Source organism: Aethalodelphis obliquidens, unplaced genomic scaffold, assembly GCF_003676395.1.
Source record: "Aethalodelphis obliquidens isolate GAN/ISIS:26980383/991018 unplaced genomic scaffold, ASM367639v1 scaffold24, whole genome shotgun sequence".
In the NCBI taxonomy this organism is placed as follows: domain Eukaryota; kingdom Metazoa; phylum Chordata; class Mammalia; order Artiodactyla; family Delphinidae; genus Aethalodelphis; species Aethalodelphis obliquidens.
In genome coordinates, this window is record NW_020837968.1 from 10,456,741 (window position 1) to 10,479,390 (window position 22,650).

The following is a 22,650-nucleotide window of genomic DNA, read 5'->3' on the forward strand; positions in this document are numbered from 1 at the left end:
TCTGGAAATAGCCTGGTTTTAGCATTTCAAAAAGAAAAAAGCATCTATGTAATACCTAATCATTTGCAGCTGCTGGTGCTTCTAAGGAAAAAATGTGTATATCTCTATTTGTCTATGTATGTATCTGCCTATCTATTTATCTACCTGTCTATCTATCTATCTATTTATCTATCTTTATACAGTATATTCTCCCTGCTAGGAGCTCACTCAGCCCTAAGAAGTGGACCCTGAGAATTACTCCATATTTCTAATATAGACACAATGACTTCTTTCCTTAAGCTTCTGCCTCTCTAGAGAAGAAAAGTCCACACGAATGTAACAGGCTACCTTTGTAAGGTATTCATTCCACTTCAAAATTAAATGAATCTGCAGTGGTTTCTGCCACATAAAAATGTCACAAATTGGAGAATGCCAGGTGAATAATGTACATGATAATACTTGTTTCCATTTAAGTGTTTTGTGATACTGCTGTTTATCATCTTGCTCCACTATCGAAAATATTCATTTGAGAGGAAAAGCTTCCACACTGGTGTAAAACCAAGATGTCTTTTCTTTTCCATTCTACAATGCCTGTCATTTGTCAGGCTGGTATATTTTTATAGCTCCCCTCCCCCTCCAAAAGGCATTTCCGAGAAAGTGCTTTCCAAACTTCACCACCATAATCTCTAAGGAGAGTGCAGAAAGGTAAAGTTCTGAAGTATGCTCAAACAAAGTGATAGTAGGAAAAGAATACATTTTTTTTCTCAATCTTTTGAGTGTTCAAGACGGAAAGCATGTAAAGAGATTCCCCACATACTGCTGTTCCCAGCAATGGTTACATATTTGAATGGTTTTTTAAGAGGAAGTACTATAATTATATTCCTTCTACTTCTCAAAGGGGTATAATTTCATATTGCATCATCCTTTCCCCCTCTGGTTTAGGTCTACTTCACTCAGAGATTATAAGCTATAACTTGTAAATGATGCATATGATATATGTCACACCATGTTAAATTAAAGCATTTCATAAATGTCATCTGAATGGCACAACTGTACAGTGTGGTCTTATTGCAATTTGCTGCAAAATTACTATAGTGGTTATTAACAGGATGGGGTTTTGACTTTATCAAAATGAGAGATCTCACAGTAGCATTTAAAAAATACTTCCAGCACGAAAAAATACATTCTCCACGTGTTTAGTTAATTTTGTACAGAAATAGCCTTTTAGGAAAGTTAACTCATTTGGTTTAACAATCTTTTTTATTTTAGTAAAAATGATCAAAGTTGCTGTGAACCTATAGAGTAGTATGCTTGCCTACTGTACTGTTAGTTTATTGAATCAGTGAAAATGTGAATTCCAAATATATTAAGAGATGTTTATCTGAGATGATAAAGAAACTAAATAAATCAGGCTTTTAAAAAGTGCCTTTACAAAACATTCAAATTAATTTATGTGGAAGATAATAACCTGAATCCTTGGTACACATGAAGCACCAACGGGGCTACATTAACTCGTCAGTATCACCCAAATCTCCACTGGAGAATTGTATTGGTTCTAAGAAATTAGTTTGCGACTGAATTATATACACACTGTTATTTCCTAAATATTTAGGAGTTTTTAATAGTTAGAATTAAATTAATAAGATTTGGAATAACAAGCCTAAAACAAAAGGATGTTTCCTTGCTACTTTTGGATAGTGTACATAAATATCCAGCTCAGCAACCTGCCATGGGTTCCTTTAATGTGCCAGGCACTGTAAGAGCCAGTGTTTCTAACCTCAGGTTGAACTCTGGAAACAGATAATACAAGTTTCGAATTTCTGCTCTACCCCATTATTACTTGTGTGATCTTGGAGGTGTTGCCTCATTTCTCCGAGGTTCATTGTCCTTAACAACCCAATGGATAAATCGGTAACTACTTTACCAACTTTGGTAAGGACTGAATTACTTGACCAAACATCCTTGCCATAATACTTTGCACAAGGCAAGTGCAAAACAAATGGAACCTATGAGATTCTTACTGACTAGTTTCTGTCCTCATGCACTTTTAGCAGCATGTCATCTGTCTGCCAATCTATCTTACACATTTCACAATGTGGCACTCCTATGCATGGCACCTAAAACGCGTGTGGGTAGATCAAGGTAGAGACTAGTTCTGCAGCACACCAGGATCTGAAACACTCCCCAGTTCTGCAGAAGACTGGAGAGCCTAGTGCCCTTGCCACGGGTTTGCCCTTGATCCTGGTAGCACACCTGCCTCTGGAAATGCTCAGCACATTGGGTTGGTGTGCCAAGAAGGAAGGAGTCTGGCTATGTTCTGTTCCTGAATAAATCAGTATTATCAAAAACACATAGAAAGGGTCCTTATGATGCACTGACTAATATTTGAAACATACTTACTATATCTATATCTAAATAGATAAATTCTAAGTGAAGAAAGTCAGACAGAGAAAGAATATCATGATATCATTCATATGTGGAATCTAGTTTTTTAAAATGATACAAATGAACTTAGTTACAAAACAGAAAAAGACTTACAGATATCAAAAACAAACTTATGGGACTTCCCTGGTGGTGCAGTGGTTAACAATCTGCCTGCCAATGCAGGGGACATGGGTTCAAGCCCTAGTCGGGGAAGATCCCACATGCCACGGAGCAACTAAGCCCATGCACCACAACTACTGGGCCTGCACTCTAGAGTCCACGAACCACAACTACTGAAGCCCGCGCATCTAGAGCCCGTGCTCTGCAACAAGAGAAGCCACCACAATGAGAAGCCCGTCACCACAACGAAGAGTAGCCCCCGCTCTCCGCAACTAGAGAAAGCCTGCGTGCAGCAACAAAGGCCCAACGCAGCCAAAAATAAATTAATTTTAAAAAAAGAAAACAAACTTATGGTTACCAAAGGGGAAACGTGAAGGGGATGATAAATCAGGAGCCTGGGATGAACATACACACACTACAATATATAAGATAGATAACCAACAAGGACCTACTGTAGAGCACAGGGAACTCTACTCAATATTCTCTGATGACCTATATGAGAAAAGAATCTGAAAAAGAATGAATATATGTATGTGTATAACTGAATCACTTTGCTGTACACCTGAAACTAACACAACATTGTAAATCAACTATACTCCAATAAAATTTAAAAAATAAAAAAGATGTACTTTTTATTTATAATCCCAAATAAGGTTTTACTTTTTAATCATAATGTACATATGTATACATTATATCTATCCATATATACATACATATACATATATATATGTATCGTATGGTGGCTATCTTGCTAAAAGCCTTAAAACACTCCTAGTTTGAAATTGCCTTCAAGATCTATGATCCCTAAGCTTCATCCATGCAGTTTTGCTCTTTGCACTTGTCCTGTCGTCTGGGAGCACCTAGAGGGGCAGTGATTATTGTCTCACTTGCTTGTCCCTGGGGCCTCTCCCTCATAGGTGCTCATGAACGAGACTTCCACGTTGCATGCAAGCTGGTTCTCCTCCCACCCTCGTCCAGGCCTCTTTTGCTAACACGTGCTGACACGGTTGAAGCAGACCACCTTCCACAGCTGCCTCTGCCACTACACAGGATCCACCCCCAAGCAGGCACTGCCATCAGTATTGGTCTGGTAACCCCAAGGTGCTGATGAAGTACTATATTCTCAGGGATTCTCGTTAAAGAGAAGCCACTCTGTTGCGTATGTACCAATAGAAGGAAACATACTTCTCACTGTTGGGCTACCTTCCGTCACATGGGCACCGAGCAGAGATGACAGGTTCTGCATCCTGATCCATTCTCCTCTTCCCTAGTCCACAGCTGTAGCTAGAAAGGGGCTCCCTCACTAGGGACTACCTTTGTCCAGCCCTCCATTAAACTAGTGTAGCCATGTGACGTGCTCTCCCCCAACAGGATCGTATCAGAAGAGACGTGTGCCTCTTTTGGGCAAAGACCTTTTAAAAGGTGGGAGTTGTCTCTCCACATTGTCTTGTCCTTTCCTAGTGAAAGGCAGAGCTACGGAGTGGAAGAGGCTGTGCCCTGAATTGTCGTATGGAGAAGAGCCACCAGGCAACGAGGAACAGCTGCCTTGGAGCGGTTAGAGGAACAAGAAATAAACTATATTGTTTGGGTCACTAGACATGTCGGGGTGTATTCATTACATGCGCTTAGCTTATCCTAACTATTATCGGTAGCAATGCAGTTGCAAACCTTGTTATTACCTCACACTTCTTAGTTAAACCAACAACCACTTATTACCTAACATGCCTGCCCAAACTATCAGCACTGTTGACTCTGACCTTAAATGCCTGAGGTATTCTTACTCGGCCAAGTTTGTATATCCTGGCCCTTGGGATGAGTTCATTCCCAGGGAGGTTCCAGATGTATCCAAATATGTGGTACTCAACTTAGGCTGAGGCTGGGAACGCCACCGTGGTCGCAGCTTCATCTATTTTACCTTCAGTTTACTACAACTTTGAATCTTGGATAACGTCTTCAGAATGAGCCTTTCCACCAAGCTCAGCTCCATTTCCTCCTTCTCTTCGCATGTGCACCCCAGCACCTTTATCCCTATCTTTGTATCTGGCCCTCTACATACTCAGGTTGATCACTTATCACTCAGCTTACCAGCTGCAAGAGAAATGTTACTACCCATCTCTCCTTAAGTCTCTGAACGAGGTACCACATGACTTTTTTTTTTTTTTAACATCTTTATTGGAGTATAATTGCTTTACAATGGTATGTTAGTTTCAGCTTCACAACAAAATGAATCAGTTATATATATACATATATTCCCATATCTCTTCCCGCTTGCGTCTCCCTCCCTCCCACCCTCCCTATCCCACCCCTCCAGGCGGTCACAAAGCACCGAGCTGATCTCCCTGTGCTATGCGGCTGCTTCCCACTAGCTATCTACCTTACGTTTGGTAGTGTATATATGTCCATGCCTCTTTATCGCTTTGTCACCGTTTACCCTTCCCCCTCCCCATAGCCTCAAATCCATTCTCTAGTAAGTCTGTGTCTTTATTCCTGTTTCACCCCTAGGTTTTTCATGACTTTTTTTTTTTTTATATACCATATATATGTGTTAGCATACGGTATTTGTCTCTCTCTTTCTGACTTACTTCACTCTGTATGACAGACTCTAGGTCTATCCACCTCATTACAAATAGCTCAATTTCGTCTCTTTTTATGGCTGAGTAATATTCCATTGTATATATGTGCCACATCTTCTTTATCCATTCATCCGATGATGGACACTTAGGTTGTTTCCATCTCTGGGCTATTGTAAATAGAGCTGCAATGAACATTTTGGTACATGACTCTTTTTGAATTATGGTTTTCTCAGGGTATATGCCCAGTAGTGGGATTGCTGGGTCATATGGTAGTTCTATTTGTAGCTTTTTAAGGAACCTCCATACTGTTCTCCACAGTGGCTGTATCAATTTACATTCCCACCAACAGTGTAAGAGGGTTCCCTTTTCTCCACACCCTCTTTAGCATTTATTGTTTGTAGATTTTTTGATGATAGCCATTCTGACCAGGTGAGATGATATCTCATTGTAGTTTTGATTTGCATTTCTCTCATGATTAGTGATGTTGAGCATTCTTTCATGTGTTTGTTGGCACTCTGTATATCTTCTTTGGAGAAATGTCTATGTAGGTCTTCTGCCCATTTTTGGATTGGGTTGTTTGTTTTTTTGTTATTAAGCTGCATGAGCTGCTTATAAATTTTGGAGATCAATCCTTTGTCAGTTGCTTCATTTGCAAATATTTTCTCCCATTCTGAGGGTTGTCTTTTGGTCTTCTTTATGGTTTCCTTTGCTGCGCAAAAGCTTTTAAGTTTCATTAGGTCCCATTTGTTTACTCTTGTTTTTATTTCCATTTCTCTAGGAGGTGGGTCAAAAAGGACCTTGCTGTGATTTATGTCATAGAGTGTTCTGCCTATGTTTTCCTCTAAGAGTTTGATAGTTTCTGGCCTTACATTTAGGTCTTTAATCCATTTTGAGCTTATTTTTGTGTATGGTGTTAGGGAGTGATCTAATTTCATACTTTTACATGTAGCTGTCCAGTTTTCCCAGCACCACTTATTGAAGAGGCTGTCCTTTCTCCACTGTACATTTCTGCCTCCTTTGTCAAAGATAAGGTGACCATATGTGCGTGGGTTTATCTCTGGGCTTTCTATCCTGTTCCATTGATCTATCTTTCTGTTTTTGTGCCAGTACCATACCGTCTTGATAACTGTAACTTTGTAGTATAGTCTGAAGTCTGGGAGCCTGATTCCTCCAGTTCCTTCTTTCGTTCTCAAGATTGCTTTGGCTATTCGGGGTCTTTTGTGTTTCCATACAAATTGCAAAATTTTTTGTTCTAGTTCTGTGAAAAATGCCAGTGGTAGTTTGATAGGGATTGCATTGAATCTATAGATTGCTTTCGGTAGTAGAGTCATTTTCACAATGTTGATTCTTCCAATCCAAGAACATGGTATATCTCTCCATCTATTTGTATCGTCTTTAATTTCTTTCATCAGTGTCTTATAATTTTCTGCATACAGATCTTTTGTCTCCTTAGGTAGGTTTATTCCTAGATATTTTATTCTTTTTGTTGCAATGGTAAATGGGAGTGTTTTCTTGATTTCACTTTCAGATTTTTCATCATTAGTATATAGGAATGCCAGAGATTTCTGTGCATTAATTTTGTACCCTGCCACTTTACCAAATTCATTGATTAGCTCTAGTAGTTTTCTGGTAGCATCTTTAGGGTTCTCTATGTATAGGATCATGTCATCTGCAAACAGTGACAGCTTTACTTCTTCTTTTCCGATTTGGATTCCTTTTATTTCCTTTTCTTCTCTGATTGCTGTGGCTAAAACTTCCAAAACTATGTTGAATAAGAGTGGTGAGAGTGGGCAACCTTGTCTTGTTCCTGATCTTAGTGGAAATGCTTTCAGTTTTTCACCATTGAGGATGATGTTTGCTGTGGGTTTGTCATATATGGCCTTTATTATGTTGAGGAAAGTTCCCTCTATGCCTACTTTCTGCAGGGTTTTTATCATAAATGGGTGTTGAATTTTGTCAAAAGCTTTCTCTGCATCTATTGAGATGATCATATGGTTTTTCTCCTTCAGTTTGTTAATATGGTTTATCACATTGATAGATTTGCGTATATTGAAGAATCCTTGCATTCCTGGAATAAACCCCACTTGATCATGGTGTATGATCCTTTTAATGTGCTGTTGGATTCTGTTTGCTAGTATTTTGTTGAGGATTTTTGCATCTATGTTCATCAGTGATATTGGCCTGTAGTTTTCTTTCTTTGTGACATCCTTGTCTGGTTTTGGTATCAAGGTGATGGTGGCCTCGTAGAAGGAGTTTGGGAGTGTTCCTCCCTCTGCTATATTTTGGAAGAGTTTGAGAAGGATAGGTGTTAGCTCTTCTCTAAATGTTTGATAGAATTCGCCTGTGAAGCCATCTGGTCCTGGGCTTTTCTTTGTTGGAAGATTTTTAATCACAGTTTCAATTTCAGTGCTTGTGATTGGTCTGTTCATATTTTCTATTTCTTCCTGATTCAGTCTTGGCAGGTTGTGCATTTCTAAGAATTTGTCCATTTCTTCCAGATTGTCCATTTTATTGGCATAGAGTTGCTTGTAGTAATCTCTCATGATCTCTTTTATTTCTGCAGTGTCAGTTGTTACCTCTCCTTTTTCATTTCTAATTCTATTGATTTGAGTCTTCTCCCTTTTTTTCTTGATGAGTCTGGCTAGTGGTTTATCTATTTTGTTTATCTTCTCAAAGAACCAGCTTTTAGTTTTATTGATCTTTGCTATTGTTTCCTTCATTTCTTTTTCATTTATTTCTGATCTGATTTTTATGATTTCTTTCCTTCTGCTAGCTTTGGGGTTTTTTTGTTCTTCTTTCTCTAATTGCTTGAGGTGCAAGGTTAGGTTGTTTATTCGAGATGTTTCCTGCTTCTTAAGGTGGGCTTGTATTGCTATAAACTTCCCCCTTAGAACTGCTTTTGCTGCATCCCACAGGTTTTGGGTTGTTGTGTCTCCATTGTCATTTGTTTCTAGGTATTTTTTGATTTCCTCTTTGATTTCTTCAGTGATCACTTCATTATTAAGTAGTGTATTGTTTAGCCTCCATGTGTTTGTATTTTTTACAGATCTTTTCCTGTAATTGATATCTAGTCTCATGGCGTTGTGGTCAGAAAAGATACTTGATACAATTTCAATTTTCTTAAATTTACCAAGGCTTGATTTGTGACCCAAGATATGATCTATCCTGGAGAATGTTCCATGAGCACTTGAGAAAAATGTGTATTCTGTTGTTTTTGGATGGAATGTCCTATAAATATCAATTAACTCCATCTCGTTTAATGTATCATTTAAAGCTTGTGTTTCCTTATTTATTTTCATTTTGGATGATCTGTCCATTGGTGAAAGTGGGGTGTTAAAGTCCCCTACTATGAATGTGTTACTGTCGATTTCCCCTTTTATGGTTGTCAGTATTTGCCTTATGTATTGAGGTGCACCTATATTGGGTGCATAAATATTTACAATTGTTATATCTTCCTCTTGGATCGATCCCTTGATCATTATGTAGTGTCCTTCTTTGTCTCTTCTAATAGTCTTTGTTTTAAAGTCTATTTTGTCTGATATGAGAATTGCTACTCCAGCTTTCTTTTGGTTTCCATTTGCATGAAATACCTTTTTCCATCCCCTTACTTTCAGTCTGTATGTGTCTCTAGGTCTGAATTGGGTCTCTTGTAGACAACAAATATATGGGTCTTGTTTTTGTATCCATTCAGCCAATCTGTGTCTTTTGGTGGGAGCATTTAGTCCATTTACATTTAAGGTAATTATCGATATGTGTGTTCCTATTCCCATTTTCTTAATTGTTTTGGGTTCGTTATTGTAGGTCCTTTCCTTCTTTTGTGTTTCTTGCCTAGAGAAGTTCCTTTAGCAGTTGTTGTAGAGCTGGTTTGGTGGTGCTGAACTCTCTCAGCTTTTGCTTGTCTGTAAAGGTTTTAATTTCTCCATCAAATCTGAATGAGATCCTTGCTGGGTAGAGTAATCTTGGTTGCAGGTTTTTCTCCTTCAACACTTTCAATATGTCCTGCCACTCCCTTCTGGCTTGCAGAGTTTCTGCTGAAAGATCAGCTGTTAACCTTATGGGGATTCCCTTGTGTGTTATTTGTTGTTTTTCCCTTGCTGCTTTTAATATGTTTTCCTTGTATTTAATTTTTGACAGTTTGATTAATATGTGTCTTGGCGTATCTCTCCTTGGATTTATCCTGTATGGGACTCTCTGTGCTTCCTGGACTTGATTAACTATTTCTTTTCCCATATTAGGGAAGTTTTCAACTATAATCTCTTCAAATATTTTCTCAGTCCCTTTCTTTTTCTCTTCTTCTTCTGGAACCCCTATAATTCGAATGTTGGTGCGTTTAATGTTGTCCCAGAGGTCTCTGAGACTGTCCTCCGTTCTTTTCATTCTTTTTTCTTTATTCGGCTCTGCAGTAGTTATTTCCACTATTTTATCTTCCAGGTCACTTATCCGTTCTTCTGCCTCAGTTATTCTGCTATTGATCCCATCTAGAGTACTTTTAATTTCATTTATTGTGTTGTTCATCGTTGCTTGTTTCATCTTTAGTTCTTCTAGGTCCTTGTTAACTGATTCTTGCAATTTGTCCATTCTATTGTCCATTCTATCTCCAAGATTTCGGATCAACCTTACTATCATTATTCTGAATTCTTTTTCAGGTAGACTGCCTATTTCCTCTTCATTTGTTAGGTCTGGTGGGTTTTTATCTTGCTCCTTCATCTGCTGTGTGTTTTTCTGTCTTTTCATTTTGCTTATCTTACTGTGTTTGGGGTCTCCTTTTTTGCAGGCTGAAGGTTCGTAGTTCCTGTTGTTTTTTGTGTCTGTCCCCAGTGGCTAAGGTTGGTTCAGTGGGTTGTGTAGGCTTCCTGGTGGAGGGTACTAGTGCCTGTGTTCTGGTGGATGAGGCTGGATCTTGTCTTTCTGGTGGGCAGGTCCACGTCTGGTGGTGTGTTTTGGGGTGTCTGTAGACTTACTATGATTTTGGGCAGCCTCTCTGCTAATGGGTGGGGTTGTGTTCCTGTCTTGCTAGTTGTTTGGCATAGGATGTCCAGCACTGTAGCTTGCTGGTCGTTGAGTGAAGCTGGGTGCTGGCGTTGAGATGGAGATCTCTCGGAGATTTTTGCTGTCTGATATTATGTGCAGCTGGGAGGCCTCTTGTGGACCAGTGTCCTGAAGTTGGCTCTCCCACCTCAGAGGCACAGCACTGAGTCCTGGCTGCAGCACCAAGAGCCTTTCATCCACAGGGCTCCTTAATTTGGGATGATTCGTTGTCTATTCAGGTATTCCACAGATGCAGGGTATATCAAGTTGATTGTGGAGCTTTAATCCGCTGCTTCTGAGGCTGCTGGGAGAGATTTCCCTTTCTCTTGTTCTGACAGTTCCCAGGGGCTCAGCTTTGGATTTGGCCCCGCCTGTGCATGTAGGTTGCCGGAGGGCGTCTGTTCTTTGCTCAGACAGGACGGGGTTATAGGAGCCGCTGATTCGGAGGCTCTGGCTCACCCAGGCCGGGGGGTAGGGAGGGTCTCGGAGTGCGGGGCGGGCCTGCAGTGGCAGAGGCCGGCGTGACGCTGCAGCCTGAGGCGCGCCGTGCGCTCTCCCGGGGGAGCTGTCCCTGGATCCCGGGACCCTGGCAGTGGCGGGCTGCACATGCTCCCCGGAAGGGTGTGTGGCTAGTGACTTGTGTTCGCACACAGGCCTCCTGGCGGCGGCAGCAGTGGCCTTAGCGTCCCATGTCCGTCTCTGGGCTCCGCACTCTTAGCCGCGGCTCGCGCCCGTCCCTGGAGCTCTCTCAAGCAGCGTTCTTAATCCCCTCTCCTCGTGCACCAGGAAACAAAGAGGGACGTAAAAGTCTCTTGCCTCTTCGGCAGGTCCAGACCCCTCCCCGGACTCTCTCTCGTGCACCAGGAAACAAAGAGGGACGTAAAAGTCTCTTGCCTCTTCGGCAGGTCCAGACCCCTCCCCGGACTCTCTCCCGGCCAGCCGCGGCGCACCAACGCCCTGCAGGCTGTGTTCACGCCGCCAACCTCAGTCCTCTCCCGGCGCTCCGACAAAAGCCGGAGCCTCAGCTCCCAGTCCCGCCCGCCCCGGCGGGCGAGCAGACAAGCCTCTCGGCTGGTGAGTGCCGGTCGGCCCGATCCTCTGCGCTGGAATCTGTCCGCTTTGCCCTCCGCACCCCTGTTGCTGTGCTCTCCTCCGCGGCTCCCAAGCTCCCCGACTCCGCCTCCCGAAGTCTCCACCCGCGAAGGGGCTTCCTAGTGTGTGGACACTTTTCCTCCTTCACAGCTCTCTCCTGCTGGTGCAGGACCCGTCCCTATCCTTTTGTCTCTGTTTAGTTTTTTCTTTTGCCCTAACCAGGTACGTGGGGGGTTCCTTGCCTTTTGGGAGGTTTGAGGTCTTCTGCCAGCGTTCAGTAGGTGCTCCGTAGGAGTTGTTCCACGCGTAGATGTATTTCTGGTGTATCTGTGGAGAGGAAGGTGATCTCCGCGTCTTACTCTTCCGCCGTCTCCCACATGACTTATGACCAAATCTTCATGTCTTTCTTAAAGCTCCACATAAACTCCCCACCTTTCAAATCCTTCGCCATGCTAATGCTTACAGCCAATACCCATACATCATACTATTCAAGGTCAGTCTCCTTATAGGCCGAAGAAACCTGTGCATTACTTCTCTTTGTACACTTTAATATTGGGGTAACACAAAATATAAGGCAATATGTTTCTGGACTTTTAGATATGTTGTGGTAATTAATGACAAATACTTAGTTCTGAGCAGAGGAGAAAGAGTTGATGAATTGCAGGAAATGGGACATTATGCAGAGAAAGTATATCCTGCTCCATTTTTTAATGTATTTCCTTGACAATTATCACCCTGGCAGATCAATCAATTTTCACAAGTAGGATTCTTATTCCTTATGATTCCATCTTCCATGGGTTGAATCTGGAAATACTTCCGTCACTGATGCCTTTCCATTTCATCTAATTCATCTCAACCACTCGACTCCTGCCTTATTAATTTCTTTTTTAATGTCTCTTAATCATTTCTCTCTCTTCTGGCTCTATTACAGCCGTTTATCGATGCCTTCTTGAGTATTACAATCAACCATTCTTCTCTCTTTTTATAAAATTACAACTATATTTTGGTTTTCAGCCAACTTTTAGATTCCTTCATTCACTGTTTTTTATTTCCATTGTTTTAAAAAAATAGCTTAGGTTATATCTTCTGATTTTGAGGACATAGTTTAGGGTACACTTTGACTGCAATTTAACAGGGGCTCAGCACTGTGGAAAACTTAGAAAACCACTTGGTTTTAAGGTGGAATTCAGAGGATAGGAGAGAGTGAATCCACTCCTGACCGAGTGTGTGCAGAAGGACACACTCACATTTCCCACCCCCCAACACAGACCCACATCCAGATTCTTTTCTCTATGCATCTTTGATAGACAGTTTTCTAGCAACTTGGTTATTAAAGACTGGTCCACAGACAGCAATGAGGCATCACCCAGAAACTTTCACAAATATAGAATCTTAGTCCCCGCTCAAGATTTTCTGAATCAGAATCTGTCTTTGAAAAAGCATCTGAGAGATTCACATGCACGTTAAAGTTTGAGAAGAATTGCGCTGACCGACCTCCTATATCTTGTCTGTTGTGGCTTCACTCTCACGGTTTCCTCAGCCAGGGCCAAGAACACGGCAAAGTAAAGGAGAAAGAAGGGAAGAGAGATGGAGAAAATCCCAAGCAGAAAAGCACTGAGACAGCATTGCCTGAATGCCTTCTGCATGAGGCAGGCCATACGTTAGGGCCTTTCTCTCAAATGTCCTCACCACATCAGCATCACCTGTGCACGTAGGTCAGGAACAGCCTGGGATCTCTACATAAATATACTTTAAGTAGGACCTTCATAGGTCCTTCCCCAAATACCTCAAAATAGTTTTTTAAAGCATCAGCCAGGCCTGGGGCTCTATCTGGTTCCTTCTGGACCTAAGTCACACTAGATGAGGAAAAGGGAAAGAACGTTCAACCTCCAACTCAGGATATATATCCAACAACTCAGGCACTGAGTGCAAAGGAAACACGAAGTGCAGTGACATTTTGGGAGACACATTATGCGTATCTCTACTATTAGCCAAGGCTGCTTATAAGATGAATGGATTTATTTTCCCCAGTGCAGTAATTTTTCTTTTTTTTTGGCCCAGATATATCTTTTGGGTACTGAAAGCTCTCCCTTTAAAGATACATAAACAAAACAAAAAGTACAAAGATACACTCCCACATACAATCTAAAGGTATATATGGATGCCCTAAAACTCATCCATGGTAGCCCTAGGGATCCCAGGACTCTATATTAAGGAATCCTCAATAATAATAACGACTCTTCTCCATTGTCTCCTAATAATATTAATGTTATTATGTGCTTTAGATGATCTATGACTTTGATGGTCTTGACTTTGGCATCAGCAATTTTAGGGTTTAGTGACTCAGAGCATTACTTCATGCCATTTTCAAGATATTGGCATTCACAAGAGGAACAATTACAATATTTCTTATGGAAGAATAAGACAAACATGCCATACCTTATGAGACTGGATGGAGTTTCAAATGACAACTGCCAAAGGGGAAGTTTCCTTTCAGAACACAGAATGCACAGCACAGTCACTCAGGCCATTTGGGGCTGGCTTGGTTCCTAAGTTATTATAACAAAATGAGACTTGAACTACTGCCTAATTTCCTTGTATGCTCCCTAATATTATTAAGGATTGTAATTGCATGAATTTTTAAAACTGGGCTTGAATTTAATTTTACAGTTTATAATTCTGACATTGTTGACAGCTTTTTTAGGGTGTATTCTGTTGTCCCGTTGAAAATGACGCTAAGCAATTTTAGAAATCTTTTATAACATTATTTAGGCAAAGGTGTACTTGACACTATATTTCCACATATAATAATAATCCGTATAATTTGTGTCTGTACGTGGAGCATGAGAAAACAAAATAAAAATTAGGTAAAATGTAAATGTGATTTAGAGGTGGAGAATGTGGAGGTTTTAAATTCACGAAAAGTGTTCTATCACTCTATCTGTCTTCAGATTCCTATATGTAGCTCTTTCTGGCTACATGTCAGATTTCATGAAAATTCTGTTTATTTTTTTCTGACTATAAAAATTATCAACAAAGCAAATTAGTCAGACAAAAAGAAAAAAATGTTTTTAAAACAAAGAAAAATGTTAATTTTTAAAAACATCTTTCCTTTCATGCATTTTTAAATTAGATTTTTGTACGTAGAAAATGACACACAGAAGCCTCTTTTTATTTTTATTTATTTTTGCGGTACACGGGCCTCTCACTGTTGTGGCCTCTCCCGTTGCAGAGCATAGGCTCAGGCCATGCAGGCTCAGCGGCCATGGCTTACCGGCCCAGCCGCTCTGCGGCACGTGGGATCTTCCCGGACCAGGGCACGAACCCGTGTCCCCTGCATCGGCAGGCGGACTCTCAACCACTGCGCCACCAGGGAAGCCCAGAAGCCTCTTTTTAAAAATGCCTTTTCTAGTCTTGTCTCTCTTTTTCTCCTATCCTCACTCCTGAGATCAAAGTCCATGTTGTAATATATACTTTGTACGTTGTAATATGTCCGTACTTTTTTCCTCTTACTACTGAATAAAATTCCATTGAGTGGATATATTCCATTTTATTTATCCACTCATCAGTTAATGGACATTTGGATTATTTCTACATTTTGACTATTATGAATAAAGCAGCAATGGACATTCATGAATAAGATTGTATGAGGATATATTTTTTCTTTTTGCTTGGATATATAGCAAGGAGTTAAAGTGCAGAGTCGTAGGGTAACACTGTATTTAATATTTTGAGGAACACCAGACTTTTCCAAAGTGGGTGCACATTTTACATTCCCACCAGTAGTCTGTGGGAATTCCACTTTCTCCATAACCTCATCAAGACGTGTTACTATCTGTACCTTTAATGATAGCTATCTAAGTGAGTTTGAAGTGGTGTCTCATTGTGCTTCCGATTTGCATTTCTCCTAAGACAAATAATGTCCACAGCATTTTTTCATATGCTTATTTGCCGTTTGTATATCTTCCTTGGAGAATTGTCTATTTAGATCCTTTACTCATTTTTGAATTGAACTGTCTTTTAATTATTGAGTTGTAAAGTTTTTCTACAGACACTAGAGACAAGTCTCTTATTGACTATATGCTTTGCAAATATTTTCTCCCATTGTTCGGGTTGTTTTTTCATTTTCCTGATAGTGTCCTATGTAAAACAAGTGTTTTAAATTTTAATGAAGTCCAATTTATCCATCCTTTTGTTGCTTGTGCTTTTGGTGTCATATCTAAAATGTCACCGACTAATCTAAGGACATGAAGATTCACATCTCTATTTTCTTCTAAGACTTTTATGGTTTTAGCTCTTACATTTTATTCTTTGCTCCATTTTGAGTTAATTTTTGTACAAGGTATGAAGTAGAGAATCCAACTTCATTTTTTGCATATCAGTATCATTTATTGAAAAGACCATTGTTTCTTCATTTGTCTTGGCACTCTTGTTAAAAATCAACTGACTGTAGAAGTGATGGTTAATTTCTAGACTCTCAACTCTATTACAGTGATCTGGGTATCTCTCCTCAAGCCACATCACACCGTCTTGATCACAACATTATAGTAAATTCTAAAATTGAGACGTGTGAATCTTCCAACTCTCTTCTTTTTCAAGACAGTTTTGGCCTTTTTTGAGTGCCCTGAATTTTAATATGAATTTTAGGATCATCGTATAAATGTCTGCAAAGAAGCCAGTTGGGCCTTTAACAAGACTGTGTTGAATCTATAGACCAACAGCCATCTTAGCAAAATTAAGTCTCTGATACATGAATATAGGATGTTTTTCCATTTATTTAGTGCTTCTTTAATTTCTTTCAACAATATTTTGTAGTGTTCAGAATAAAAGTTTTGGACTTATTTTATTAAATATATTCCTAAGTATTTTATTATTTTGATGCTATTTAAATAAAGTTGTGTTCTAAATTTCAATTTCAGATTGTTCATTGCAAGTACATAAAAATACCACTGATTTCTGTGTATTGATCATGTATTCTGCAAACTTGTTGAACCTTATTAGTTCTGATAGACAGTATTTTAATAAATTTGATAGGGACAGAGTAAAGGGACAAAGTAGGTGATTAAATAGCTAATCCCACCAGGGGATTTTAAGGAGAGAAAAAAGTATGGGAGACATCCGTAAGTTAATGATCACTCAGGAAAGCTGGTTTACTTAACCACAAAACCAAGCAGGCTTGCTAGCAACAAAACCATGCAACAGAAGCATGAGACATGCCCCCCACAAATAAAACAATGGTGGCATGAGACCCACATCCTGCCCAGTGAGTTCAGTAAGTTCATGATTCCTTGGACATGGTCCTCTGTGCACACTAAAGAAAATAAAAGGAAAACGTGACATTATACTAAAACCTGAGATGATTTACCATTTTTAGCATATGTTACCACCTTTTTGCTCATTTCCATTGCGCCATGACAGTCCCGGCTTGACCATGTAGGGACAAAAAAAGTCCCCCACCTGACATGGAGGAGGAACTGATGATGGAAGCCTGATGTCTACCCAAGAAAAAGGAAGAAGGTGGTCTTTCCCTCACTTCTCTCTTTTCCTTTGATTGTAAAACTGTAGCCCACTAAGTTCTTGGGGCACGGCACCCTCTCATTAGCCCGCTTGGAAGCCTCACAAGCATCCTATTCTAAAAAATCCCTTCTTATCTATCACTTTGCCTCTCACTGAATTCTTTCTGCACTGAGACATAAAGAACCAGAGTTCCTCAAAGCCACCCAAAACACCACCTATCGGTTTCAGATTCCTTGGAATCTTGGGATTTTTTACCTACGAGATCATGTTATATACAAAGACAGATAGTTTTACTTCTTCCTTTTCAATCTGGATGACTTTTTTTTTTTTTTTTTGCCATACGCGGGCCTCTCACTGTTGTGGCCTCTCCCGTTGCAGAGCACAGGCTCCGGACGTGCAGGCTCAGCAGCCATGGCTCACGGACCCAGCTGCTCCGTGGCATGTGGGATCTTCCCAGACTGTGTCCCCTGCATCAGCAGGCAGACTCTCAACCACTGCGCCACCAGGGAAGCCCTCTTTGAGTTTTTAAAATTTTTTGACGGTTGAAAAATTACATCACTATATAATGTGGTTCTCAATATATTAGAGGAGATATTTTAAATAATTATATCAAAAATGGAGAGGATAAGAAATGTAAAGGGAAGTAATTTTTCTATACTTAACTGGAATTGGTAAAATAAAAAAACTACCAGACTTTGATATCTGTGTATATAATGTAATATCTAGACAACAACTAAAAAGGCTTATTATAAGGATGATGTATTTAAGAACACCACAGATAAATCAAAATGGAATTCTAAAATATGTTCATGTAAAAAAATAAAGAAATAATAAAATAAAATATGTTCAGATAACCTATAATAATACAGGGAGAAAGCAGCTAGAGACTGAAAAACAGATAGAATAAATAAAAACCAAAAAAATAAAATGGCAGACTTATTAAACCTTAATATAGCAATAACACCATTCAATGTAACTGGTCTAATAAACCAATTGAAAGTTAAAGATTGCCCATGAACGAAAATATTATCCTGATAGCAAACAAGACCAGCAACAGTGCGTGAAAGAAAACCACAAACCAATATCATTCATGAATTGAGAGGCCAAAGTTTTAAACAAAATTTTGGCAAATAGATATTCAGCAGTATTTTAAAATAAACACAAAGACTAAGGTGGTTGTGTTCCAGGAACGCATTCTGTTTCAATATTTGAAAATCAGACAATACAATCACCTTATTTTCTGGCTAAAGAAAAAAGTCACCTGATTATAATACTGTATTCAGGAATAGTATTTGACAAAATTTAACACCATTTCATGATAAACACTCTCAGAAAACTAGTAATGGAGGAGAATTTCCTCAACTTGAAAATAAACATCTGCACAATACTTACCTACAGCTGACCTCCTACTTATAAATGAAAACTTTCAGTGAAAAACTTAATGCTCTCTCCCTAAGATCAGGAATAAGACAACAATATTCTATTCAACATTGTACTGCAGGTTCTAACCAGGGAAATTAGGCAAGAAAATGAAATAAAAGTCATCCAGGGCTTCCCTGGCGGCGCAGTGGTTGAGAGTCCGCCTGCCGATGCAGGGGACGCGGGTTCGTGCCCCGGTCTGTGAAGATCCCACATGCCGCGGAGCGGCTGGGCCCGTGAGCCATGGCCACTGAGCCTGTGCTCCGCAATGGGAGAGGCCACAGCAGTGAGACGCCCGCGTACAGAAAAAAAAAAAAGAAAAAAAAGAAAAAAATCTCAAAGAGAAGGGGGAAAACGTGTCATATTTAGCCATATTTTAACTCTGATGTTTTTTATGCCTTTCTGATGTTTCAAGATTCCTTCATTTATCATCTCCTCTTTAGAGAAGTTTCTTCAGCCAAATTTTAGAGTAGGTATATGCTGGAGACAAATGGAAGGATGCTTTAAAATCCTTGCATGATAATTCTAACATCTGTATCACCTTGATGCTGGTATTGTTGACTGTCTTTTTTCATTCCATTTGGTATTATCCTAGTTCTTGTAATGATAAGTGAAATTTTATTGGAACCCGGACATTTTGCTGTTATGAGACTCTGAATCTTACTTAAGTCCTGCTTTAACAGTCAGGCCTCCTATGAAACTCTTCTGGCGAGTGAAGAGAGGATGTTGCCTCACTATTGCCTGGTGGGAATAGAAGTCAAGGTTCTCCACTCTGGCTCCACTGACTCAGCAGGGGAGGGTCTCCTTGTTACCACCGGGCAGGACTTGGGGTTCTGACTCTCCACTAGGACTCTGAAAACACTGCCCTAGCTGGGAGGGGAGAAACACCTCCATTTCAAGGAGATCTCAAAGAATGTTTACCTATATTGATGACATCAATGATCAGAGAGGTCCTACCTTCTGAAATGTCATTGCCCTGGGTATGTACATGTACAATTCCACCCCCAAATTAGATCCACCCCATGAGAGCTGGAGAAAGAGATCCAGAGCCAGTAGTGTACTGGAGCCATCTCCACTGTATAAGATCATTCTTCCCAAATTCATATTTGGTGACATCTCATTCATAGCTTAAAACTGATGATGTGGGCTTTTAATTTTTCTCAGATACTCCAATGTTAAATATTTACAAGCACAGAATTACTAAAACTGTCTCCTACCCCAATAAAATGGACTTGAAATAGGAATTTGAGAAAAATTAGGTTTTAATTTCTTGCATACTTGAGTTGTAGAATTGAGGGACAAATCTGCTACCCTTTACTTCATATGGGTAATGACATATAAATGAAACTTTGGGAGCTGTAACTTTAGTTCACAGTTTTTCAGTACTATATACCAAAATTACTTTACCTTAGATCTTCAGGGAGAAAACGTATTTAAGTGAAAAATTTATGTAATGCTTAGATTATTACAATAACCATTCTAAATGGCCATCCAACTATGAGATTAGTGCTCAGACAGAATCTCTCTTCATTTACTTAACACTTATTAAATAAGTATTTATGGGGTGCTTATTATGTGACTGAAACTGTACTGTTTGTGTTGGACAGAGAAAAGACAATGAAGTAAATAAGTGAATTTATTTAATTTGCTGAAGCAAATAAATGAATTTATTTAATTTGCTTAATTAAATAAAGGCTACAATGAAAATAACATGGGATGATGTAAAATACAGTGATTTGAAAATGTTCTACAACTGAGTGATCAGTGAAGAAATCTCAAAAGATATATCAATCTTTGAATTGAGACCTGAATAACAAGCAAAAGACATCCATGTTGAAAATTCAGGGCAAATGTGTAAGGGTGAAATGTGTAAAGACAGATTTTACTAGTCAACACATATAAAACTGTAATATGACTCTCTCAGAAAATAGTGTCTCAATATCACAATATAAAAACAGTAGAGATTGCCTTTTTAGTTATTTTTCTACCTCCCAGCTTTCCAATGAAGCATATCACACACTACGGTTAATCTGAAGGTCTTCAAATCCATATTAGCTCACTTTACATTTGGCTTTTATTTGTTAAAACAGTTTTTAATACATGCTCCAAGTTATATGACAAATATATTTTGCCTTGAAATAATTATCATTCCATTGTAACTTAAAAAAATTTTTTTTTCTTTAACCAGATTGTGGTTTATGCTCTTGGCCACTGCATTCTCAACTATTTGCAAGAGAATATGTAATTATTAAAAATTAATACAATCATTGAATTGATTCTACAAGGTAAATTTGCCTTTTATCTACTTTCGTGTGGTAATATGATCAGAACAGGTAAAAAGCTCCAGCTGAAGACAGCACATTTAAGTACGGAGCTGCTTTTCCTGATGTATAATACAGTTACAATCTGTGTTCATATAGGTCAGACATCAATATTTGTGATGTTGGTAATTAAAATTAATAAAATGATAAAAACCCATTGTACTGTTAGATAGAGAAAAGGTTAAAAGAAATTTAGACCAGAGCTACCATAATTTCCATTTGGATCTATGTGTAAGTGACTTTTGCTATACTATCTTCTATGGAATTTGGGAGGAAAACTGTTCTTGTTTACTTAATATCACTTATTAATATTAATTCACCAGTTATTCCAAGACACATACTTAAATTACTTCATTGTTTACTTGGAACCCCAAACTTCCACTTTTTTTTTTTTTTTTTGCGGTACGCGGACCTCTCACTCTTGTGGCCTCTCCCGTTGCAGAGCACAGGCTCCGGATGCGCAGGCTCAGCGGCCATGGCTCACGGGCCCAGCCACTCCGTGGCATGTGGGATCCTCCCAGACCGGGGTACGAACCCGTGTCCCCTGCATCAGCAGGTGGACTCTCAACCACTGCGCCACCAGGGAAGCCCCCACGTTTTTTTGACAACTGTAAAATGGACTGCCCAAGTAGCCTTATATTTTATATTCATATTAAAAGTTGTACAGAAACACCCCGAAAGCAACCACCTCTTTGAAATGTAAGCACACACACAGAGGACTTCCTGATATAGCCCTCAGTATCACTGATAGACCATCTCCTAAATTAGTTTCTGGAAGAGAGCAATTCTTTACCTTCAATAGTGAGAACTCACCTGATCACACAGGAAGCTATTGTTTTTAGTGCCAACTTTATCACAGTCACAGGGTTTGCAAACATCTATGGCTGAAGGATCTGCACCAACTTGTCGGAAAAAGTAATCCTTACACAGCTCACAGTTCCTCCCTGCATCGGGGAAAGGTTATGCGTTATGACTTCCAATTCATTAAAATCAGCTGCATAATTCAAAATTAAAGACTGTATTCCTTTGAGGGAATTCTATAATTTTAGGGATGTCCATTTTAATGCACCTTTCATCTCTACCTGCCAATTTAGTGATCCACAGCATATGAAACAATGAACCTGTTACAAACTGTGCTCTACTTCATTAAACTCCCATCTGTTATATAATACCACACTTCTAAAAAGCTGTGCTTTGTAGGGGCCCATACATTTTGAAAGAGTTTGTTTCCAAACTTAAAATTCTTATTTCTAAGACCAGGTACTGAATCTAAATCAAATATGAGAAATTTCTACATTCGTGGCAGATGATAACTCTACAGCTGGAAGCAAATAAGCATATATTATTCAAATATTTTTCCAGAACTAAATCTTATAAAATAGAAGACTGCTTTTAATGTAATTTATTATTTCATAGTTAATGTGATTAAAAGCAAATGCTTCTGTTAGTACTTACGGCCATTATTTTTCATTTCAAATACCAAAATAGAATTTTATATTTAGCTACATCAAATAAATTTCATATTAAATATTAGACTACCTTGACACATTAGAAATATGAGGTAATTCCTATTTTTTACAATTTATTATTCAGAAAATTTTCCTTTCCATTTTATATAAGAAAGCAATCTAAACTACAGGGAGTTTCTAAACTAAATGTGAGTAGCATATCAGATCACTGAAACTGAAATAAAACTGAAGGCTATCAATTCCGCCTTTAAACATGATGCACTCTTCCTCAAATATTGCTGAAACTGGCCCAATGTTAGAAAACGATGAAAACAACTTAATCAAATGAAAAACTCACACTCTAATGGATCTTGGCTGAGGACAAATTAAATGGATTTATAATACGTCTAGAATATTTCCATTTCTATATGCTGAGGACTCCCAAATTTATATCTCCAGTGTGAAATCTCTCCTTTATTTATCATTCAATGAATATTTATTGAGTGATTACCATGTTCCAAACTCTGTGCTAAGGGCTGAGGAAAATACAAACTGCACCCTTTTCACAGAGTTACCTTATAGTCTAGCAGGTAAGATGAATCCTAATTAAATTATTACAGGAATAAATATATATTTACAAACTGTGCTAACCATAAGATGCCACTAAAGTATATAGATTATACTGATCCTCTCTGAAGCATCATGGAAGTCCTTTCTTTAAGAAAGGAG

General features: G+C 39.1%; 1 protein-coding gene across 2 annotated transcripts in view; it reads right to left on the reverse strand.

The window, feature by feature from the left end:
• The window catches only part of USH2A (usherin), a 774,017-nt gene that overhangs the window by 628,330 nt on the left and 123,037 nt on the right, over window positions 1–22,650 (reverse strand). For both annotated transcript variants that reach the window (XM_027122185.1, XM_027122186.1), the window contains one exon: window positions 21,287–21,417. In XM_027122185.1, the coding sequence (XP_026977986.1) occupies window positions 21,287–21,417 (131 nt within the window). The remainder of the gene's footprint in view (window positions 1–21,286; window positions 21,418–22,650) is intronic.